General features: G+C 43.6%; 1 protein-coding gene across 1 annotated transcript; it reads right to left on the bottom strand.

Annotated features, from left to right (window-relative positions):
* Positions 1 to 14,417: 14,417 nt before the first annotated feature.
* Positions 14,418 to 15,611, bottom strand: LOC147914664 (olfactory receptor 10T2-like). The gene is made up of 2 exons (XM_087443061.1): positions 14,753 to 15,611; positions 14,418 to 14,473 (listed from the first exon to the last, which is right to left on the bottom strand). The coding sequence occupies exons 1-2, from the start codon at positions 15,609 to 15,611 to the stop codon at positions 14,418 to 14,420; spliced, it is 915 nt and encodes a 304-aa protein (XP_087299187.1).
* Between the last annotated feature and the right edge of the window lie 2,773 nt (positions 15,612 to 18,384).

Below are 18,384 nucleotides of genomic sequence, written 5' to 3'. Positions count from 1 at the left end.
TTAAACAAACTGTGGTCCATCCACACCATGGAAGACCACTCAGCAATAAAAAGGACAAACTATTGAAACGTGCAACAACTTGGACGAATCTCAAAATAATTATGCTCAGAGAACAGATTGGGGTGGGGCTGGGTGAAGGTGGTCAAAGGTACCTTTTGGTACAAAACAAAAGGTACGAACTCCCAGTTATAAGTTCTGGGGATCTAATGTACAGCATGGAGACTATAGTTAACAACACTGTATTGTATATTTGAAAGTTGCTAAGAGAGTAGATCTTAAACCTTCTCTTCACAAGAAAAAAATTGTAACTATGTGATAGTGATAGATGTTAACTAAACTTATTGTGATATAATCATTTTGCAATATATATGCATATTGAATCATGTTGTACGCCTTAAACCTATACAGTGTTATATGTCAATTATATCTCAATAAAACCGGAAAAAAAGTACTGTCTATCCACAAGTTAAAAAAAACAATTATGCTGAGTGAAAGAATTCAGTCTCAAAAGGTTACATACTATATGACTCCATTGATGTGATATTTTCCAAGTGAGAAAACCATAGTGAGGGAGGACAGATCAGTGGTTGTTGAGGGTTAGGGCAGGATGTGACCATAAAAGGGGGTACACAAGGGAAGTTTTTGGGTGATGGAGCCATTCTATATTCATATAATGGTGGTGGTGGCATGTGTTATCATTGAACTGTACACCGAAAATAATCCGTTTTGCTGTATAATACTTGAAAAATAAAATTATACAGATATTATACACACACAGTATGTAAATAAATGTATTTTTTTAATATACACTAGCACCAAACTGAAATTTTTCCTTGAAGTAATCAGCACCCTTGAAAGAGAATTGGGAAACGGAATAAAGTTCTGCCTGTGTAATTCAGATTTATTTAATGCCACATGCAGAAAATGCTACTCTTAAGTGCTTCACATTTTAGGGAAACAGTAAACTTACCAGACCTTCATATCCTCATCAATCCTCATATTTGTGAGTTTCAGGGAAAGCATAGTGTTCAAAAATGTCACAGAGGGTAGAGATCATCAGTGCCAATTCCTCCGTTTAATGCCTCTGCGACATGGAGAAGGGAAGGGACCTCCCCACTCTCAGTGAAGGGCTCAGAGCTACACTGCATCCAGATCTCCAGACTCTGGCTCAGTAGGCATGAGGTGACCTATATTTCTGAGTGCTCACACAGCCTTTGGGATGGAGCCCCAGGCACCCAGGGCTCCTTCTAAACTGTGATGCAAGCCCCTACTCCTTGCTTCCATCTCCTTGAGCCAAAGGCAGCACCGCCCAGGCCTCCAACTATCCTCAGGAGATGCAAAGCATACCTTGCCCCACACCTGCATGAGGTAATGCCTAACAAGCAGGGGTGGAACCCACGTTTGCATCCACCCAAGCAGAGAAATGAAAGCCAATCAGTCCTCACAACTGGAAAAAATTAGAAGTCCACAGAAAGCACAAAAACGTTACTAAAGGAGTTGTTAGTAATTTATAAATCACCTAATTCCCCGAACTTAAAAGAAAAATGGAAGCAGCCAACAAAAATTTTAATGTGTTTAATATAACCCTTAAAATTGAAATTGAAATCAAACATCCTAGGGTCAGCTTTATTTGTAACAGTCAAAAACTGGAAAAAACAAAATGCCTCTCAATAAGCAAATGGTTAAACAGTCTGTGGTACATCCGTAGTATGGAATACTCTCACCAATGTAGCAGGTATTTATTATATAGAGAGTATATATAAATAATATATAATAATATCAAAATATATATTTATGTATTGTTTATTATAATTTATTATATTTTATATATTTATTAAATAATACATATTTATTATACATATATTTATTATACAATATATATTAATAATATACAATGTTATATTATATATCAATAATAATATAATAATATTATATCTTATATTATATATTATAAAATGGAAGGCAATTATTATTGGCACAAAGAAATGTGTTCTTGCAGCCGGCCCTGTGGTGTAGTGGTTGGGTTTGCACTCTCCACTTAGCGGCCCAGGGCTCACGGGATCGGATCCCAGGCGTGGACTCATGCACTGCTCATCAAGCTGTGCTGTGGTGGCATCCCACATATAGAGTAGAGGAAGATGGGCCCGGATGTTAGCCCAGTGCTGATCTTCCTCAGAAAAGGAGAAGGATTGGCAACAGATGTTAGCTCAGGGCTAATTTTCCTCACCAAAAAAAAGAAATGTGTTCTTGAAAATGCACCTCACCCAAAACGTGTATCTCTTTAGTCATGTCCAATGGCTGAAGGGAATAATGGAAAATTCCATTCCCAGAAAGAAAGTTTTATATTAAATAATCATGAATACACAGAATCTGGAAATTGGTTCAAACTTTATTTTTCTCTTGAGCCTCCCATCAGTTCACCTGGGATGGAAATTTGGGATTTCTTCGCTCTAATCTCCCTTCCTCTTCTCATCCCATTTTCCCTTGGATTATTTTAAATCTCTTGGTTCTGCGCACAGGGCCCTGGCTCCCAGTGAACTGGTTAAGATTGTTAAGAGCACAGACCACTTGAGATTGAATCCCAGTTTAGCTTTTCAGTAGCTGTGTGATATTGGGCAAGTTTCTTAAACTCTCTGAGCCTCAATTTTTCTCATCAATAAAATGGAAATAATAACCTTGCTTCACGGGATGCTTCAAGTAATGTGTTCTCCCTGTCTACCAGAATTCATTGTCCACTTTACAAATGGAGATCCCAGGATGTGGCCTGACACGTGGTAGTCCACCCGGAATCCATGTGTCCAGGCGCCCTTGCTGCCAGTGCAGCGTGAGTCATAGTTGTGGCCAATAGGACATGGATGGGTGTGCTGACCATGACACCCGGTGTCCCCTTAAAAGGAAGGGGTGTGTGCTCCTTTGAGCCTTACACCCTTTCCTGTAGCCCAGGATGTAGATGCAATGGTTGGAACTAAAGAAGTTACTTGGGACCCAGAGATGGAAGCCATGATTTAAGGAGAGCAGAACTACTTTACCAGCCCTGAACCACTCACCAGCTCTAGACTGTTACACAAGCAAGACATAACTTCTATCCAGTTTTAGCTACTGTCTTTTGGGGTCTCTTTGCTACAGCAATTCATACCCTACAAGAACTATTATAAAAGTTAATACCATAATAATGAGGGGGAAGTGATGTCAGCATCATGGCAGAGTGAGTTGTTCACTTGTCTCTCCTCTAAGTTACAACTAAATGGACATCCATTAACCAGCAGAGGATTCCTTGCACAGCACAGCAGGACGTCTGAGAGATCCATGCAGCCATGCATCTGAAGGTGCGGGGACTGGACTCTCAGGAGGCAGTGGAACTAGGTGAGCACACCTTTCCCCCTCCCAGGCAGCAGTGAGCCAGGTTGCAGATCCTCACACAGCAGCCAGCATGACTGTAAGAGGAGGTGGGGGCAGCCAGGCATGAGCAAACATTTTTGGAGGTGTGGACTGGCCGTGGGAGCATCCACTGTGCCGCTGCAGCCCTGCCATGGGAATGCTCCACTCTGAGTGGCAGCACCTCTGCCTCTGTGAAGGCGCCTGCCCACAGAGCACAGCAGCCCGTGGGACCCACTGAGTGGCAACTCAGCACCCATGTAGGCACCCCTGCCAACTAGTGCAGCAGCTCACCCGGTCCCCTGCCAGGCACGGGGAGGGGGGCACCCACCTGAGTGCCACCTGCAGAGCGGCTGCCGCCAGCTCAAACAAACACAGAGCAGCCCTACCTGCACAACTTCCAGCAGAAAACACAGCTCCTTTCCCTCCCTCCACCCAGCAGTGGGAGGTGGAATCTGTGACCTGATGCTACCACAAATGTGCTGATAAAGGATCACTTCATCAAACACCGTGAAGAACTACAGTAACGCGTCAGGGTAGAAGGAAAATGATGAGTCTCCAGAAACCAATCCTGAAGTCACAGAAATTCACAATCTAAATGACAGAGAACTCAAAACAGCTGTCATAAAGAAACTCAATGAGTTACAAGAAAGCTCAGAAAGACAGTTCAATGAGCTCAGGAATAAAATTTGTGAGCAGAAGGAATACTTCACCAATGAGATTAAAACTCTAAAAAAGAAAAAACAGAAATTCTGGATATGAAGAACACAATTAATGAGATAAAAAATAACCTAGAAACCATAAAAATTAGAATTGATGTTATGGAGGACAGAATAGGCGAATTAGAACACAGAAATATAGAAGTGGTTCAGGCAGAGGAGGAGAGAGAACTAAGATTTTGAAAAAAAATGAAGACATTTTTCAATAAATATCCAACTCAATTAGGAAAAGTAACATAAGGATTATAGGTATTCCAGAGGGAGAAGGGAGGAAGAAAGGAGCAGAGAGCTTGTTCAAAGAAATAATAGCTGAGAACTTCCCAAACCTGGTCTTAGCAGTATCTTTTCATATACCATGTCTACTCAGGCATGGGAAACAAAAGAAAAAATAAACAAATGGGACTACATCAGACTAAAGAGCTTCTGTAGAGCAAAGGAAACAATGAACAAAATGAAAAGACAACCCACAAACTGGGAGAAAATATTTGCACATCATATATCTGACATGGGGCTAATCTCCAAAATATGTAAAGAACTCATACAACTCAACAAGAAAAACAACCCAATCAAAAAATGGGCAGAGGATATGAACATTTTTCCAAAGAAGATATACAGATGGGCAACAGGCACATGAAAAGATGTTCAGTATCACTAATTACTAGGGAAATGAAAATCAAAACTACAATGAGATATCACCTTACCGCTGTTAGAGTGGCTAAAATTACCAAGATAAAAAACAACAAGTGTTGGAGAGGATGTGGAGAAAAGGGAACCCTCATAGACTGCTGGTGGGAATGCAAACTGGTGCAGCCACTATGGAAAAAAGTTTGGAGATTACTCAAAAAATTAAAAATAGAAATACCATATGATCCAGCTATCCCACTACTGGGAATCTATCCAACGAACCTGAAATCAACAATACAAAGAGATCTATCCACCCCTATGTTCACTACAGCTTTATTCACTATAGCCAAGAAGTGGAAGCAACCCACTCTTGGGTTGTTGATGGGAAGTGCCCATCGACTGATGAATGGATAAAGAAGATGTGGTATATATATAATGGAATACTACTCAGCCATAATAAAAGACAAAATCGTCCCATTTGCAACAACATGGATGGACCTGGAGGGTATTATGTTAAGCAAAATAAGCCAGACAGAGAAAGACAAACACTGTAGTATTTCACTCATATGTGGAAGATAAACACATGGATAAAGAAAACAGATTGGTGGTTCCCAGAGGGGAAGGGGGTGGGGGAGAAGGCAAAAGGGGTATAGGGGCACATATATATGGTGATGGATAAAAACTAGACTATTGGCGGTGAGCACGACGTGGTCTATACAGAAACTGATATATAATAATGTACACTTGAAATTACACAATGTTATAAACCAATATGACCTCAATAAAATAATTTTTTGTATGTGTGTATTAGGAAGAGTGCCCTGAGCTAACATCTACTGCCAATCCTCCTCTTTTTGCTGAGGAAGATTGGCCCTGAGCTAACATCCGTGCCAATCTTCCTCTATTTTTTGTACGTGGGAGGCCGCCACGGCATGGCTTGATGAGTGATGCATCGGTGCATTCCTGGGCTTCAAACCTTTGAGCCCCCGGCCACTGAAGTGGAGCGCTCAAACTTAACCACTACACCACTGGGCCAGCCCCAATAAAATAATTTTTTTTTTTTTGTGAGGAAGATAACGCCTGAGCTAACATCCATGCCAATCCTCCCCTTTGTTTGCTGAGGAAGACTAGCCCTGGGCTAACATCCGTGCCCATCTTCCTCCACTTTATATGGGATGCTGCCACAGCATGGCTTGACAAGCGGTGCGTCAGTGCACGCCTGGGATCCGGACCCCTGGCCGTGGCAACGGAGTGGGCGCACTTAACCGCTACGCCACCAGGCCGGCCCCCAATAAAATAATTTTTGAAAAAAGAAGTGAGGTTCTGCATTAATAAGTGCCAGACATGGAATTCTGCTATAATAAAAATCTAAACTATGAAGCATTAACTTAACAATCAGGTAGTAGGTCATGAGGACATGTATACAGGGTGGAAAGCTGGTGATTCATGTTATGTTACGGCAAATCATTAGGTAAAACTGTGATGTTTCACATGACAGACTGTGTGCCTGTTGAGTCTGTAGCCCTCCGGAAAACGGTTGGGAGAAGCCAGACTATTTGTGTGTGTTTGCTACTTCTTGCCACTGTTAATAAAAAGAGAGGTGCACTGAGGTAAACAGAAATGGAAGGAACTATAATGATATTAATGTAGTCTGTCTTCATGCAGGCTCCAATTTAAATTGACTGGGTCTGGTGATCTGAGGGCTCACAGGGAAGCAATGATACAAGGTGGCCCTGAGGAGGCAATTACAGCAAGAGACTGGCGCTTTCTCAGCAGCCTCTAGTGAATGCCAAGTTCCAAGCATGGAGGCCCAGAAATAAACCAGGGCGGCATTCAGGTGTAAGGAGTATGTCAGATGGGTGAACCTTGAGGATATGATGCTAAGTGAAATAAGGACAAATACTGGATGCTTCCATGAAGCCACAGCATTGAGAGCGCTGCCTTTTCACCCCAGACACAAGGGCTGGCTGGGTGAGGCACGTAGAGTGTGTAAGTGTGAAGACAGACAGTAGAATGGTGTCTGCCAGGCACTGCCCGGGAGGGGGAATGAGGAGTTAGTATTGAATGGGGACAGAGTCTCACTTGTACAGTATGAAACAAGAGCTGGAGATGGATGGTGCTATTGTACCATCTGGAGATGGATGAATGTGTTTAATGCCACTGAGCTGTACACTTAAAAATGGTTAAGATGGTCAATTTTATGTTATGTGTATTTTACTACAATAAAAAATAGGAAAAAAAAGAACTGTGTCAGAGGAAATCTTTGGCTGTGGTTGCTTGCACATGGAGTTGCCTGGAGAGAAAAAGATGGAACACACACCAAACTTTTGAGAGAAAAACGTGAGCCCAAATTGGAAAAGACTGTTACTATTTGGCCTTTAGAACAATGTCACAAGGTTGCACCATGAGGCTCCCAAAATTTTACCAGCGGGAAATGAGATGAGATGGTTCAGTAGTAGCCATGGGGGACAGAGGACAAAAAGGGGCCTCACAGAGGACACAGCCAAGGACCATGAAGGACAACGGACAAAGAACTTGCTCACAGCAAGGGCAAGAGCCTTCACAATTCCTTCGGAACAAAATTTTTAAATTGCTAAGTTTCAGGACTTCTGTGTGTTTCCCAGGCTTCCATTGAAGGGTTTTTCTTTGTCTTCCTTTCTTTTTTTTTTTTCACTGTGATTCTAACATTTATTTTGCGTGTAAATTGAGAACATTTTTAAGTGTGTAGGTCGCCAGACCATGAGCAGCCATCCCAGGGCACGACGGACACGTCTTATGTTCTGACTGGATGCAGTGACCGGGTGACTCACTGAGCTAAGTCCTTCGGGTTCTGCTTCTCTAGGGAGGTGGCTTCAGATCTTTCAGAGCCAAGATATCTGTAAGACAAATAAATCTTTCTCCTGCTAAGATTGACTGTCTCTCATAGCATAACTTTTTTTTTTTTGAGGAAGATTGGCCCTGAGCTAACATCTGTTGCTAATCTTCCTCCTTTTTTCCTTTTTTCTCCCCAGAGCCCCAGTAGATAGTTGTATGTCATAGCTGTACATCCTTCTGGCTGCTCTATGTGGGACACCGCCTCAGCATGGCTTGATGAGCAATGCGTAGGTCTGTGCCCAGGATCCGAACCAGTGAACCCCGGCCTGCCAAAGTGGAGTGCAGAAACTTAACCGCTACGCCACTGGGCCGGCCCCAGCATAACTTTTTATTTATTTATTTATTTATTTATTTATTTATTTATTTTTGGTGAGGGAGATCAGCCCTGAGCTAACATCCATGCTAATCCTCCTCTTTTTGCTGAGGAAGACCAGCTCTGAGCTAACATCTATTGCCAATCCTCCTCCTTTTTTTCCTTCCCCAAAGCTCCAGTAGATAGTTGTATGTCATAGTTGCACATCCTTCTAGTTTCTGTACGTGGGACGCTCCCTCAGCATGGCCGGAGAAGCAGTGCGTCGGTGTGGTGCGCGCCTGGGGTTCCCAACCCGGGCTGCCAGTAGCAGAGCGTGTGCACTTAACCGCTAAGCCACGGGGCCGGCCCCGAGCATAACGTTTTTAAGTGCATTTTTTACTTTTAGTTGTGGTAAAAAACAGATAACATAAAATTTACCATCTTAATCACTTCTAAATGTACACTTCAGTAGTGTTAGGCACATTCACATTGTTTTGTAACCATTACCACCATCTGTCTCCAGAATTTTTCATCATGCAAAACTGGAACTCTGTCCCCATTGTATAACAACTCTCCATTTCCTCCCTCGCTAGCCCCTGGCACCCACCATTCTACTATCTATCTCTATGAATTTGATCAATCTAGATACTCATATGAGTGGAATCATGCATTATTTGTCTTTTTGTGACTGGCTTCCTGGACATAGCATAATATTCTCGAGATTCATCCACATTGTAGCATGTGTCAGAATTTCCTTCCTTTTTAAGGGTGAATAATATTCCATTGTGTGTATACACCATGTTTTGTTTATACATACACTGGCAGTAGACACTTAGGTTTACTTCTACCTTTTGACTACTCTGAATACTGCTGTTATCAACATGGGTGTACAAACATCTCTTTGAGACCCTACTTTCAATTCTTTTAGATATATATACCCAGAAATTGAATTGCTAGATCATATGGTAATTCTATTTTTAATTTTTTGAGGAATCATCATGCTGTTTTCCATAGAGTTGCACCAGTTCAACTTCCCATCAACAGTACACAAGGGTTCCAGTTTCTCCACATCCTTGCCAACACTTATTTTCTCAGTTTTCTTCATACTAACCATCCTAATGGATGTGATAGCATATCTTTCAATTCTTCATTTTGCCAAGACTCATCCTTTATTCGTTTTGCCCACACTTCCCTCAGAAAAGAGGTGAGATGGAAGCCCTATCCTGCCACAAATACACATGTCGAATTCTGCCTTCCCAGAGAGGGGGTTAAGGCAGCCCAGTCACACTAAAGAAACACTACAATCCGCATTTCCCAAGATGATGTTCATGTACTATTTGTGATTAATTTGTTTATAGAACAATCCACCGGGCCACCAAAATTGTACTAGCAGAAAATGAGCTGAGAAACCTTCAGTAGTGCCCATGGACAGAGGACAGTGAGGAGCCCCCAGAAAACAGAGCTAGATATGGAAAGAGAAAGGGCCAGCTTTACTCCCTATAACTTTTCAAATCTTGCTCCTCAGCCCTTGGCCTCTAGGTAGTGGCAGTGGGAGTGATGGGGAGTAAAACATCACTTCAAACATCTGTTTTGGTCTGAGGAATGGGCTTTGGGCAACAAAGTATCAGAAAGCCCAAATGCAAGTGGATTTAAATGATATGGACAATTTATTATCTCTCATGACAAGGAGTATCATTGACGACACAGACTTTTCTCATATTTTCTGCTCTGCCATTCTCAGATGTTGTGTCACGAGATGGCTGCAGAAGCTCTGAGCATCATCTTGTCACACAGACTCAGATGGAGGCAAGAACAGAAAATGTCTCTTCTCACAACTCTTTAAATGCAAGGAGGGCCGGCCCCATGGCTTAGCGGTTAAGTGCACACGCTCCACTGCTGGCGGCCTGGGTTCGGATCCCGGGCATGCACCGACGCACCGCTTCTCTGGCCATGCTGAGGCCGCGTCCCACATACAGCAACTAGAAGGCTGTGCAACTACAACATACAACTATCTACTGGTGCTTTGGGGGAAAATAAATAAAAATTTAAAAAAAAATAAAAATAAAAAAATAAATGCAAGGAAATTACAGAATCCCCCTCTGCTGACTTCCCTCCCACTCCTATTGGCCATAACTGAGTCATGTGCCCATTTCTGTATCACTGTCTAGCAAGAGAATGGAGTTATTATGATTGGCTTATAATAATCAAAAATCTCAATTCTGGTGCTAGCAGTGGCCCAGCTTCCAAGACTTCCCTGAAACCTAAACTAAGTCAGGGTTCTGTTAGCAAGAAGGAGGAGAAAAAACGGATATTGGGTGAGCCAACCTGCATGGTAGACTTTTCCTAGGGTTCATACATGGGACAAAAGAAGGCCCTCACTTTTGCCGCCCCCCCCACACACACACACATCATGTATTAGTTATCTGTTGCTGCATAACAGATTTGCCAGAACTTAGCAACTTAAAACCACACACGTTTATTATCTGAAAGTTTCTGTAGATCAGGAGTCTGGGCATGGCTTAGCTGGGACCACTGCTTCACAATCTCTCATAGGCTTCAGTCAAGATGCTGTCCAGGGCCAAGGTCTCATCCAAAGGCTCGACAGAAGAAGGATCCTTTTCCTAATTTGTTTATTTGGTTTCAAATGGGATTCAGTTCCTCAACAGCTGTTGGCCAGAGGCTGCCCGCAGCTCCTTGCCACATGGGATTCTTCAGTGTGGCCACTCACTCCATCAAAGCCAGCAAGGGAGAGAGTCTGCTAGCAAGACCAACGTCAGAATCTTTGTAACGTGATTATGGAAGTGACATCCCTCAATATTTTCATATTCTTTTGGTTAGAAGCAAGTTACTCAAGAGGAGGGAATTACATGAGGTCATGAGCATCAGGAAGGAAGATCACTGGCGACCGTCTTAAAGTCTCCCTGTCCCTTCTTTTGGATTTCAAGACTCCAATGCCTGACCATTTGTTTCCCCAATTTCCACCCCCATCCTCTCTCCTTCTCTCCTCCTGGTACTTACCTCCTCCTGGAGGTACTACTCCTTCCTGAAGTAGAAATTACCCTCTTCTTTTCATGGGACCATGATGGAAGAACCATTTCAGGGGAATGCATGTTATCGGAAAGAGGAGAAGATTTTAATAAACACATCTCTTTGGCATTTTCAAAATCTTATCCCTGTGAGAGTCATATAATCATGTACACATTTAAATCTGCAGAAAATGAGTGGTAGAACTAGAAAATGGAGAAGCAAAGGGAGGCATCTCAAAGACAAGGTACAGTGGACCACATGAGAAGTCAGAGTTCTGGAGATGGTGGCATGGTTTCCCCAACACGATCACAGGTGGGTACATAATGAGAATTTTTCTTAGGCATTTCCTTCTTCCTTTTTAAGCAATTCCACTTGTCAGTGTATCAACCAGGATCCAAAAGGAAATGGATGACACATTCCTGCTAAATAATACAGGGGCAGTCTTTTTTTTTTGCTTTTTTTGTGAGGAAGATCAACCCTGAGCTAACATCGATGCCAATCCTCCTCTTTTTGTTTGCTGAGGAAGACTGGCCCTGGGCTGACATCCGTGCCCACCTTTCTCCACTTTTCCATGGGACACCGCCACAGCATGGCTTGACAAGTGGTGTGTCAGTGCGCGCCCAGGATCTGAGCCCTGGGCCACCACAGCAGAGCACATGCACTTAACCACTAGGCCACCGAGCGGGCTATAGGGGCAGTTTTTAAAGGGGCTTTTTGTAAAGGTGTAGGCAGAGTTCAGGGCTGTCATCACCCCAGAGCTAGCATCACTGGAGAGCTGTGAATACCCACATGCCTGAAGGTGCAAAGAAGAGAGTGATTACAGCTACCCAGAAAAAGTGCTGTGCGGAAGGGGCTGTGGCCTCTGATTAAGAGAGCAACCACCCATGGCAACCAGGTAGAGAGAGATCTGGGAGAGTAATACCCTGGCCTTTATCTCCTCCTGCCCTCCATCTCCTCCCAGTGCCTCCTATTGGCCAAAACCAACCAGAAGCCAGAGGGCAGAGAGCCCATCAATGTGATCCAGACAGGTGGACCTCCTGAGACAGAGAGCAGAGTGGAGAAGGGTGGACCTGTTGGGACAAATGGAACATACAGCACGTTAAGCACAGACCATATTTTCCTGGAGAATTTCACAGTGGCAGTCCCAACACCAGTGCTTAGCTTGCTCTTTTTTTAAGTTCCTTGAGGTGTAAAGTTAGAATATTGATTTGAGATCTTTCTTCTTTTTTAATGTAAGCAATTAGAGCTATGAACTTCCCTCTGATCACTACTTTTGCTGCATCCCATAAGTTTGGGTATGTTATATTTTCATTTTCATTCATCTCAAGTATTTTCCAATCAAATTTGTAATTTTATTTTTGACCCCATTTGCTAAGAGTGTTGTTTAATTTCTACATATTTGTGAAGTGTCCTGTTTTCCTTCTGTTACTGATTTCTCCTTTCATTCTATTGTGTTCAGAGAAGATACAGTAGTTCCCTCCCTTATCTGCAGTTTGGCTGTCTGCAGTTTCATTTACCTGCAGTCAATCATGGCCAAAAATATTAAATGGAATTTTCCAGAAATAAAAAACTCATAAATTTTAAATTTCACACCATTCTGAGTAGCTTGATGAAATCTCACACCATCGCACTCCATTCTGCCTGGGACATGAGTCATCCCTTTGTCCAGCGTATCCACACTGTATATGCTACCCACCTGTTAGTCACTTAGTAGCCATCTCAGTTATCAGATCAACTGTCACAGTTTCACAGTGCTCATGTTCAAATAACCCATATTTTACTTAATAATGGCCCCAAAGTGCAAGAATAGAGATGCTGACAATTCTGATATGGCAAAGAGAAGCCATATTTTGCTTCATTTAATTGAAAGGTGAAAGTGCTCAACTTCATAATGAAAGGAAAAAAATCATGTGCTGAGGTTGCTAAGATCTATGGAACTTTCATTACAGTATATTGTTATAATTGTTCTATTTTATTATCAGTTATTGTTGTCAATCTCTTAAGGTGTCTAATTTATCAAGTAAAATTTATCATAGGCATGTATGCATGGGAAAAAACATAGTATATATAGGGTTCGGGACTATCCATGGTTTCAAGCATCCACTGGGGGTCTTGGAACATATCTCCCAAGAATAATGAGGCACTACTGTACTTTGGATGACTTCAATCCATCATCAGTGTTTAATTAAACAAAAGTGAACTACTAAACCACAGTGAAGTACCATTTCACATCTACTAGGATGGCTATAATTTTGAAAAAAAAAAGTGTTGGCAAGAACGTGGAGAAATTTGAACACTTGTACACTGCCAGTGGGAATGTAAAATGGTGCAGCCACTATGAAACACGACTTGGTGACTCCTCAAATAGTCAAACATAGAATTACCTCACGATCCAGCAATTCCACTCCTAGGTGCATGCCCAAAGGGACTGAAAGCAGGGACTCCATCAGAGACTCACACACGACTGCGCACAGCACCGCCAGTCCCCGCACCACACAGCAGCCAAAAGGCGCAGACAACTCAAGTGGCCATCAAGACATGAATGGATAAACAAAGTATGGTCCATCCATACAATGGAATATTATGCAGCCATAGAAAGGAATGAAGCTCTGACAAATGCTACAACGTGGACGAACCTTCATAACATTATGTTCAGTGAAATAAGCCAGACACAAAAGAACAAATATCATATGGTTCCACTTACATGAAATATCTAGAATAGGCAAATTCATAGTGACAGAAAGTAGATTAGAGGTTACCAGGGACCGGGAGGAGGGGGAATGGGGAGTCACTGTTTAACGGGTACAGAGTTTCAGTTTAGGATGACGAAAAAAACCTTGTAGAAATAGCGGGGGGGTCATGGTTGCACAAAATTGTGAATGTAATTAATGCCACTGACTGGTACACTTAAAATGGTTAAAATGGCAAATTTTATGTTATATATATTTTACCACAGTACCTTTTTCATGTGTGTGTGTGAGGAAGATAAGCCCTGAGCTAACATCCATGCTAATCCTCCTCTTTTTTTTTTTTTTGCTGAGGAAGACCAGCTCTGAGCTAACATCTATTGCCAATCCTCCTCCTTCCCCCCCCCCCTTTTAGTTGCTGTATGTGGGATGTGGCATCATCATGGCCAGAGAAGTGGTGCGTCGGTGCGCGTCCAGATCCAAACCCCAGCCGCCAGCAGCCGAGCGCGCGCACTTAACCGCTAAGCCACCGGGCGGCCCCACAGTAACTTTTTTTAATTCCACCTTCTTTCTTTTTTTCCCATCATACACCAAAGAAATAAAGGATCCAAGGGGAACATAGCTACAGGATAATCATGAACACAACTGCATTCAACTGTGCAATTCTGACAGAAAAAATAAACAAAGGCAGCCTTGGGTTGGTGATAAACAGGGCCCCCTTCCAAAAAAAATGTGAAAAAAATTCTGAGTGAGACAAATAAAGGGATGCCGGAACGGGTGCCAATCGCAGCTCACCGCTGGCTACGCCACTGCCCTCCGCTACCCGCCCACGCGCGGCGGGGTCAGGGACGCCGTCTGCCGGAGACCATCCTGCACTGTAGACCCCGGCGCACCCCCCCCCACAGTCAAGGAAATGAGACCAAGAGAAAAGGCAACCTTTACGGAGTCAGCCAGGTCTCAGCACTGTTTGATAACCGCCTCGTTGAATAGGCTATTCCATGTAAGGTTGGGGGGGGGGGGCCTGTTTTCCAGGTGGGGAATGAGTGTCAGGCGGAGCACACGTTAATGCAAAGGCTAGAGCGGGAATGTAGAGCAAGTGTCTATTTAAAAACCCCGCGGCTTCGCGCCAGGGTCCTCCTCAGAGCCACCCTCACCTCCTGGTTGGGCAGAGTTGTACACCACGGGGTTCAGCAGCGGCGTCACCACCGTGTAGAACACAGCCACCAGGCGGTCCTGCTCGGGGTTCCCTCTGGATTCGGGCTGCAGGTAGATGATGGAGGCGCAGCCAAAAGGCACAATGACCACGGTGAGGTGGGCCGCGCGGGTGGAGAATGCCTTGTGCCGACTGGCTGCGGAGGGCATCCTCACGATGGCGGCCACGATGAAGCCGTAGCAGAGGAGGACGACAAGGAAGGAGACCAGCACCACGAGGACGCTCAGGAAGAAGACGCCCAGCGCTATGCCGGCACTCCCCACACAGCTGAGCCTCAGGACCGGGCGATGTCGCAGAAGTGCTCCACGCGGTCGCTGCGGCAGAAGGGTGAGGAGAAGATCATGCTGGTGTCCATCAAAGCCACCGAGAACCCGGAGCAGAAAACCAGGGCTCCCAGGGTGAGGCAAACTGGGGGGTCTCATGATCACTGAATAACGCAGGGGATGGCAGATGGCTACATAGCGGTCGTAACCCATCAGGTTGAGGAGGAAGCAGTGGCTGCATCCCAGGCCCAGGAAGAAGAACATCTGAGCCCCACAGCCAGCGATGGAGATGGCCTGGCTCTCCATGAGCAGATGAGCCAGCATATTTGAGATGGTGACCAGCGTGTAGCAGGTCTCAGAGAGGGACAGCACTGCCAGGAAGTGGTACATGGGAGTGTGAAGGGTCCTATCCACGTGGATGGTGGTGATGATGGTGACGTTGCCACTGAGGGTGACCAGGTATGTGAGGAAGAACAGGGCAAAGAGAGTGGTCCTCAGGTCTGGGAGGTTGGAGAAACCCACCAGCACAAACTCCATCACCAGCCAGGTGACATTTTCCTGCTGCTTCTCAGGAGCCTAAGAGGAGAGGATGGAGTAAATAAAATGGAAAAATTACTAAGGGTCTGCTGTGCAACAGGTAGCGGTGGAGAAGGATAATCATCCCTCTTTTACAAAAAAGGAAAGAAAGACTCAGAAATGGTAAGTCACTGTTTTCCTAAGATCACCCAGCCAGCAAGTGTCTGTTCAATAGACAAGAAAATCACAGAAAAACAACCTCAGCTCCCATCCACAGATGAATGAATAAAGAAGATGTGGTATATATACACAATGGAATATTACTCAGCCATGAGAAAGAAGGGCATCCTGCCATTTGTGACAACATGTATGGACCCTGAGGGCATTATGCTAAAGGAGTTAAGTCAGACAGAGAAAGACAAATACTGTATGATCTCACTTATAAGTGGCATCCAAAAGAGAAATTCATAGAAAAACAGAGAGTAGAATTGTTGTTACCAGGGGCTGGGGTTGGGGAATAGGAGACATGTTGTTTAAGGGGACAAACCTGCAACTCATAGTTAAATAAGTCCTGTCGATCTGAGGCACAGTAGAGCGAATATAGAAACAACGTTGTATTATAGTCATCAAACTTGCTGAGAGACTGGATCTTAATTATTCCAACCACTAAAAAGAAATAAGTCTGTGACGTGATAGAGGTGCTAACTTTCACTGCCACAGCGATCGTATTACAATATATAAATGTATCAAATCAACAGGTTGGACACCTTAAACTTACACAATGTTATATGTCAAATATATTTCAATAAAAAAGAAAAGAAAGTCAGAGGAACCCTATAAAGAATACCTACTGAATTTGGGGTGGGGGGAGATGGTAAGAACATCAGTGCCTCACTTTGAATTCCCCTAGAAACAGATCTTGAAGCAAGGATTCAAGAACCAATAGTTTATCTGGGACCTCATACCCCAAAACATGGATGAGGGTGTGGGGCAGGAGATGGGGAAGGGAGACAGAGAATAAAAGGTGCATTATCAAGGACTTCACCTCTGTGGGCAACTGGAATTTAATCCCAGCTGGGGAACCTTGCGGGGTGATGAGGAAACTGAGTGTTTATCCATCAAACCCAGTTAGTCGTTGCTTGAGTGTTTCCACCAGGAGGCGTGGATCTCCCAGCACCTCCGACTTGCCACGTGTACAGGGAGTTCCAGGTCTGGCTGATGAGAAAGGAAATGATGAAGGCCAACGGCACGTGGCCAGGAATTGACAGCATCAGCTCCAGTCTGAATGCCTGAGAAGGGCAAAGCCCACAGCATGGACGCCTGAGATGAGCACAATGACACTTGTAGGAATCCTGACACCCCAGGCTACATCAGGGCTCCCAGAGCCACAGGCGCTTTTGCCTTCTCCCATAATTTTTTTGAATTCATTAATAAATTAAATAAGATTTCAATTTTATTTAAATGTATTAAATTTTGTAAAAATTTAATTTTTTTTATTTTAGGGCTGTGTTTTTTAAAGAAGAATATAATCTTCCACCATAAAAGTTCGTTTATTTCTTCAGATCTTAAAAGAAATTTAAACCACTTCATGGGCCCCTCAATAGTATTGGGGGTCCCAGGCACTGTGCCTCATGGATACATCTGCGTTAATTAGATGGAAAGTAACTCTGAAATTATTGACTGTTTTCATTCAAATGATGAGGCTTCAGTACAGATCCTGGATTGGCCATAGTTTTATCATTTTATTATTGATTAACCTGCTATCTCAGAAAAGATATATCTCTACTGGGATGTTTTTGAGAATATTTTGCACTCATTTGGAACATGGGACTTTGTTTTTAGGAAAATGGTCCTAATGCAATCTTTCCCTGCTTCTCAAGAGTTAATAGGTTTAAGAGACAAGCGTAGTTCCGCCTTGAGATCCTCAAATGCCAACTCAGAGACAAGGAGGGCAGGGGTGGTAGAAGGAGAGTCCAGATTTGTGCGCCATCTAGTGGCACTAGGGTGACCTGCAAGCCAGTGACCCTTAGAAGAAAAGAAAAAGTGGCTGTGCCTCTGCAAATACTCATCCACAGCCACCGGACAAGAGAAATTGAGACTGAACATCTAAATGTTTTAGAAGTTTGATACAATTTTAATTTTGGAAAAATAAATTTTAGATTTGAGTTCTGAAAATATAGAGAGAAAAACAAAAATGTGCTTGCTCCAATCCAGAGATAGTTTAATTATGAAGAAGTCAGAGCCATCAAAGAACTGAACAGGAGCAAAGAGGCAATGACTGAGGGATGCCCATTTTTACCTGAAGAAAGGAAAACCAGGAAGCAGGAAGTAGGCAGCCAGGTTGATCAAGCACAGGGGCAAATATTTTCTGGAAAGGGCCACAGAGTGATTATTTTAGACTTAGTGGGTTACATGATCTCTATTGCAACTGCTCAACTCAGCCATTCTAGTATGAAAGCAGCCAGAGACAATGTATAAGCAAGTGTGCATGGCTATGTTTCAATAAAACTTTATTGACAAAAACAGGCAAGGAAGGGCCGGCCCCGTGGCTTGGCAGTTGGGTGCGCAGGCTCCGCTGCTGGTGGCCCGGGTTCAGATCCCGGGTGTGCACTGACGCGCCACTTCTCCGGCCATGCTGGGACCATGTCCCACGTGCAGCTACTGGAAGGATGTGCAGCTATGACATACAACTATCTACTGGGGCTTTGGGGGAAAAATAAATAAATAAATAAAATTATTTAAAAAAAAAAAGGCAAGGGGCCAGATTTGGCCCTCAAACTTTAGTTTGCCAACT

Source organism: Ceratotherium simum, chromosome 18 (genome assembly GCF_057802395.1).
Source record: "Ceratotherium simum simum isolate JZ-2026a chromosome 18, ASM5780239v1, whole genome shotgun sequence".
In the NCBI taxonomy this organism is placed as follows: domain Eukaryota; kingdom Metazoa; phylum Chordata; class Mammalia; order Perissodactyla; family Rhinocerotidae; genus Ceratotherium; species Ceratotherium simum.
The sequence above is the reverse complement of the archived record's forward strand: the minus strand, read 5'-3'. Positions and strand labels throughout refer to the sequence as shown.

Excerpts from the sequence above, each read along its gene's own strand:
- LOC147914664 (XM_087443061.1), bottom strand. The coding sequence starts at position 15,611 with ATGGAGTTTGTGCTGGTGGGTTTCTCCAACCTCCCAGACCTGAGGACC. Across the intron at positions 14,474-14,752 it reads CAACTCTGCCCAACCAGGAG|TGCAGGATGGTCTCCGGCAG; the intron begins GTGAGGGTGGCT and ends CGGGGTCTACAG.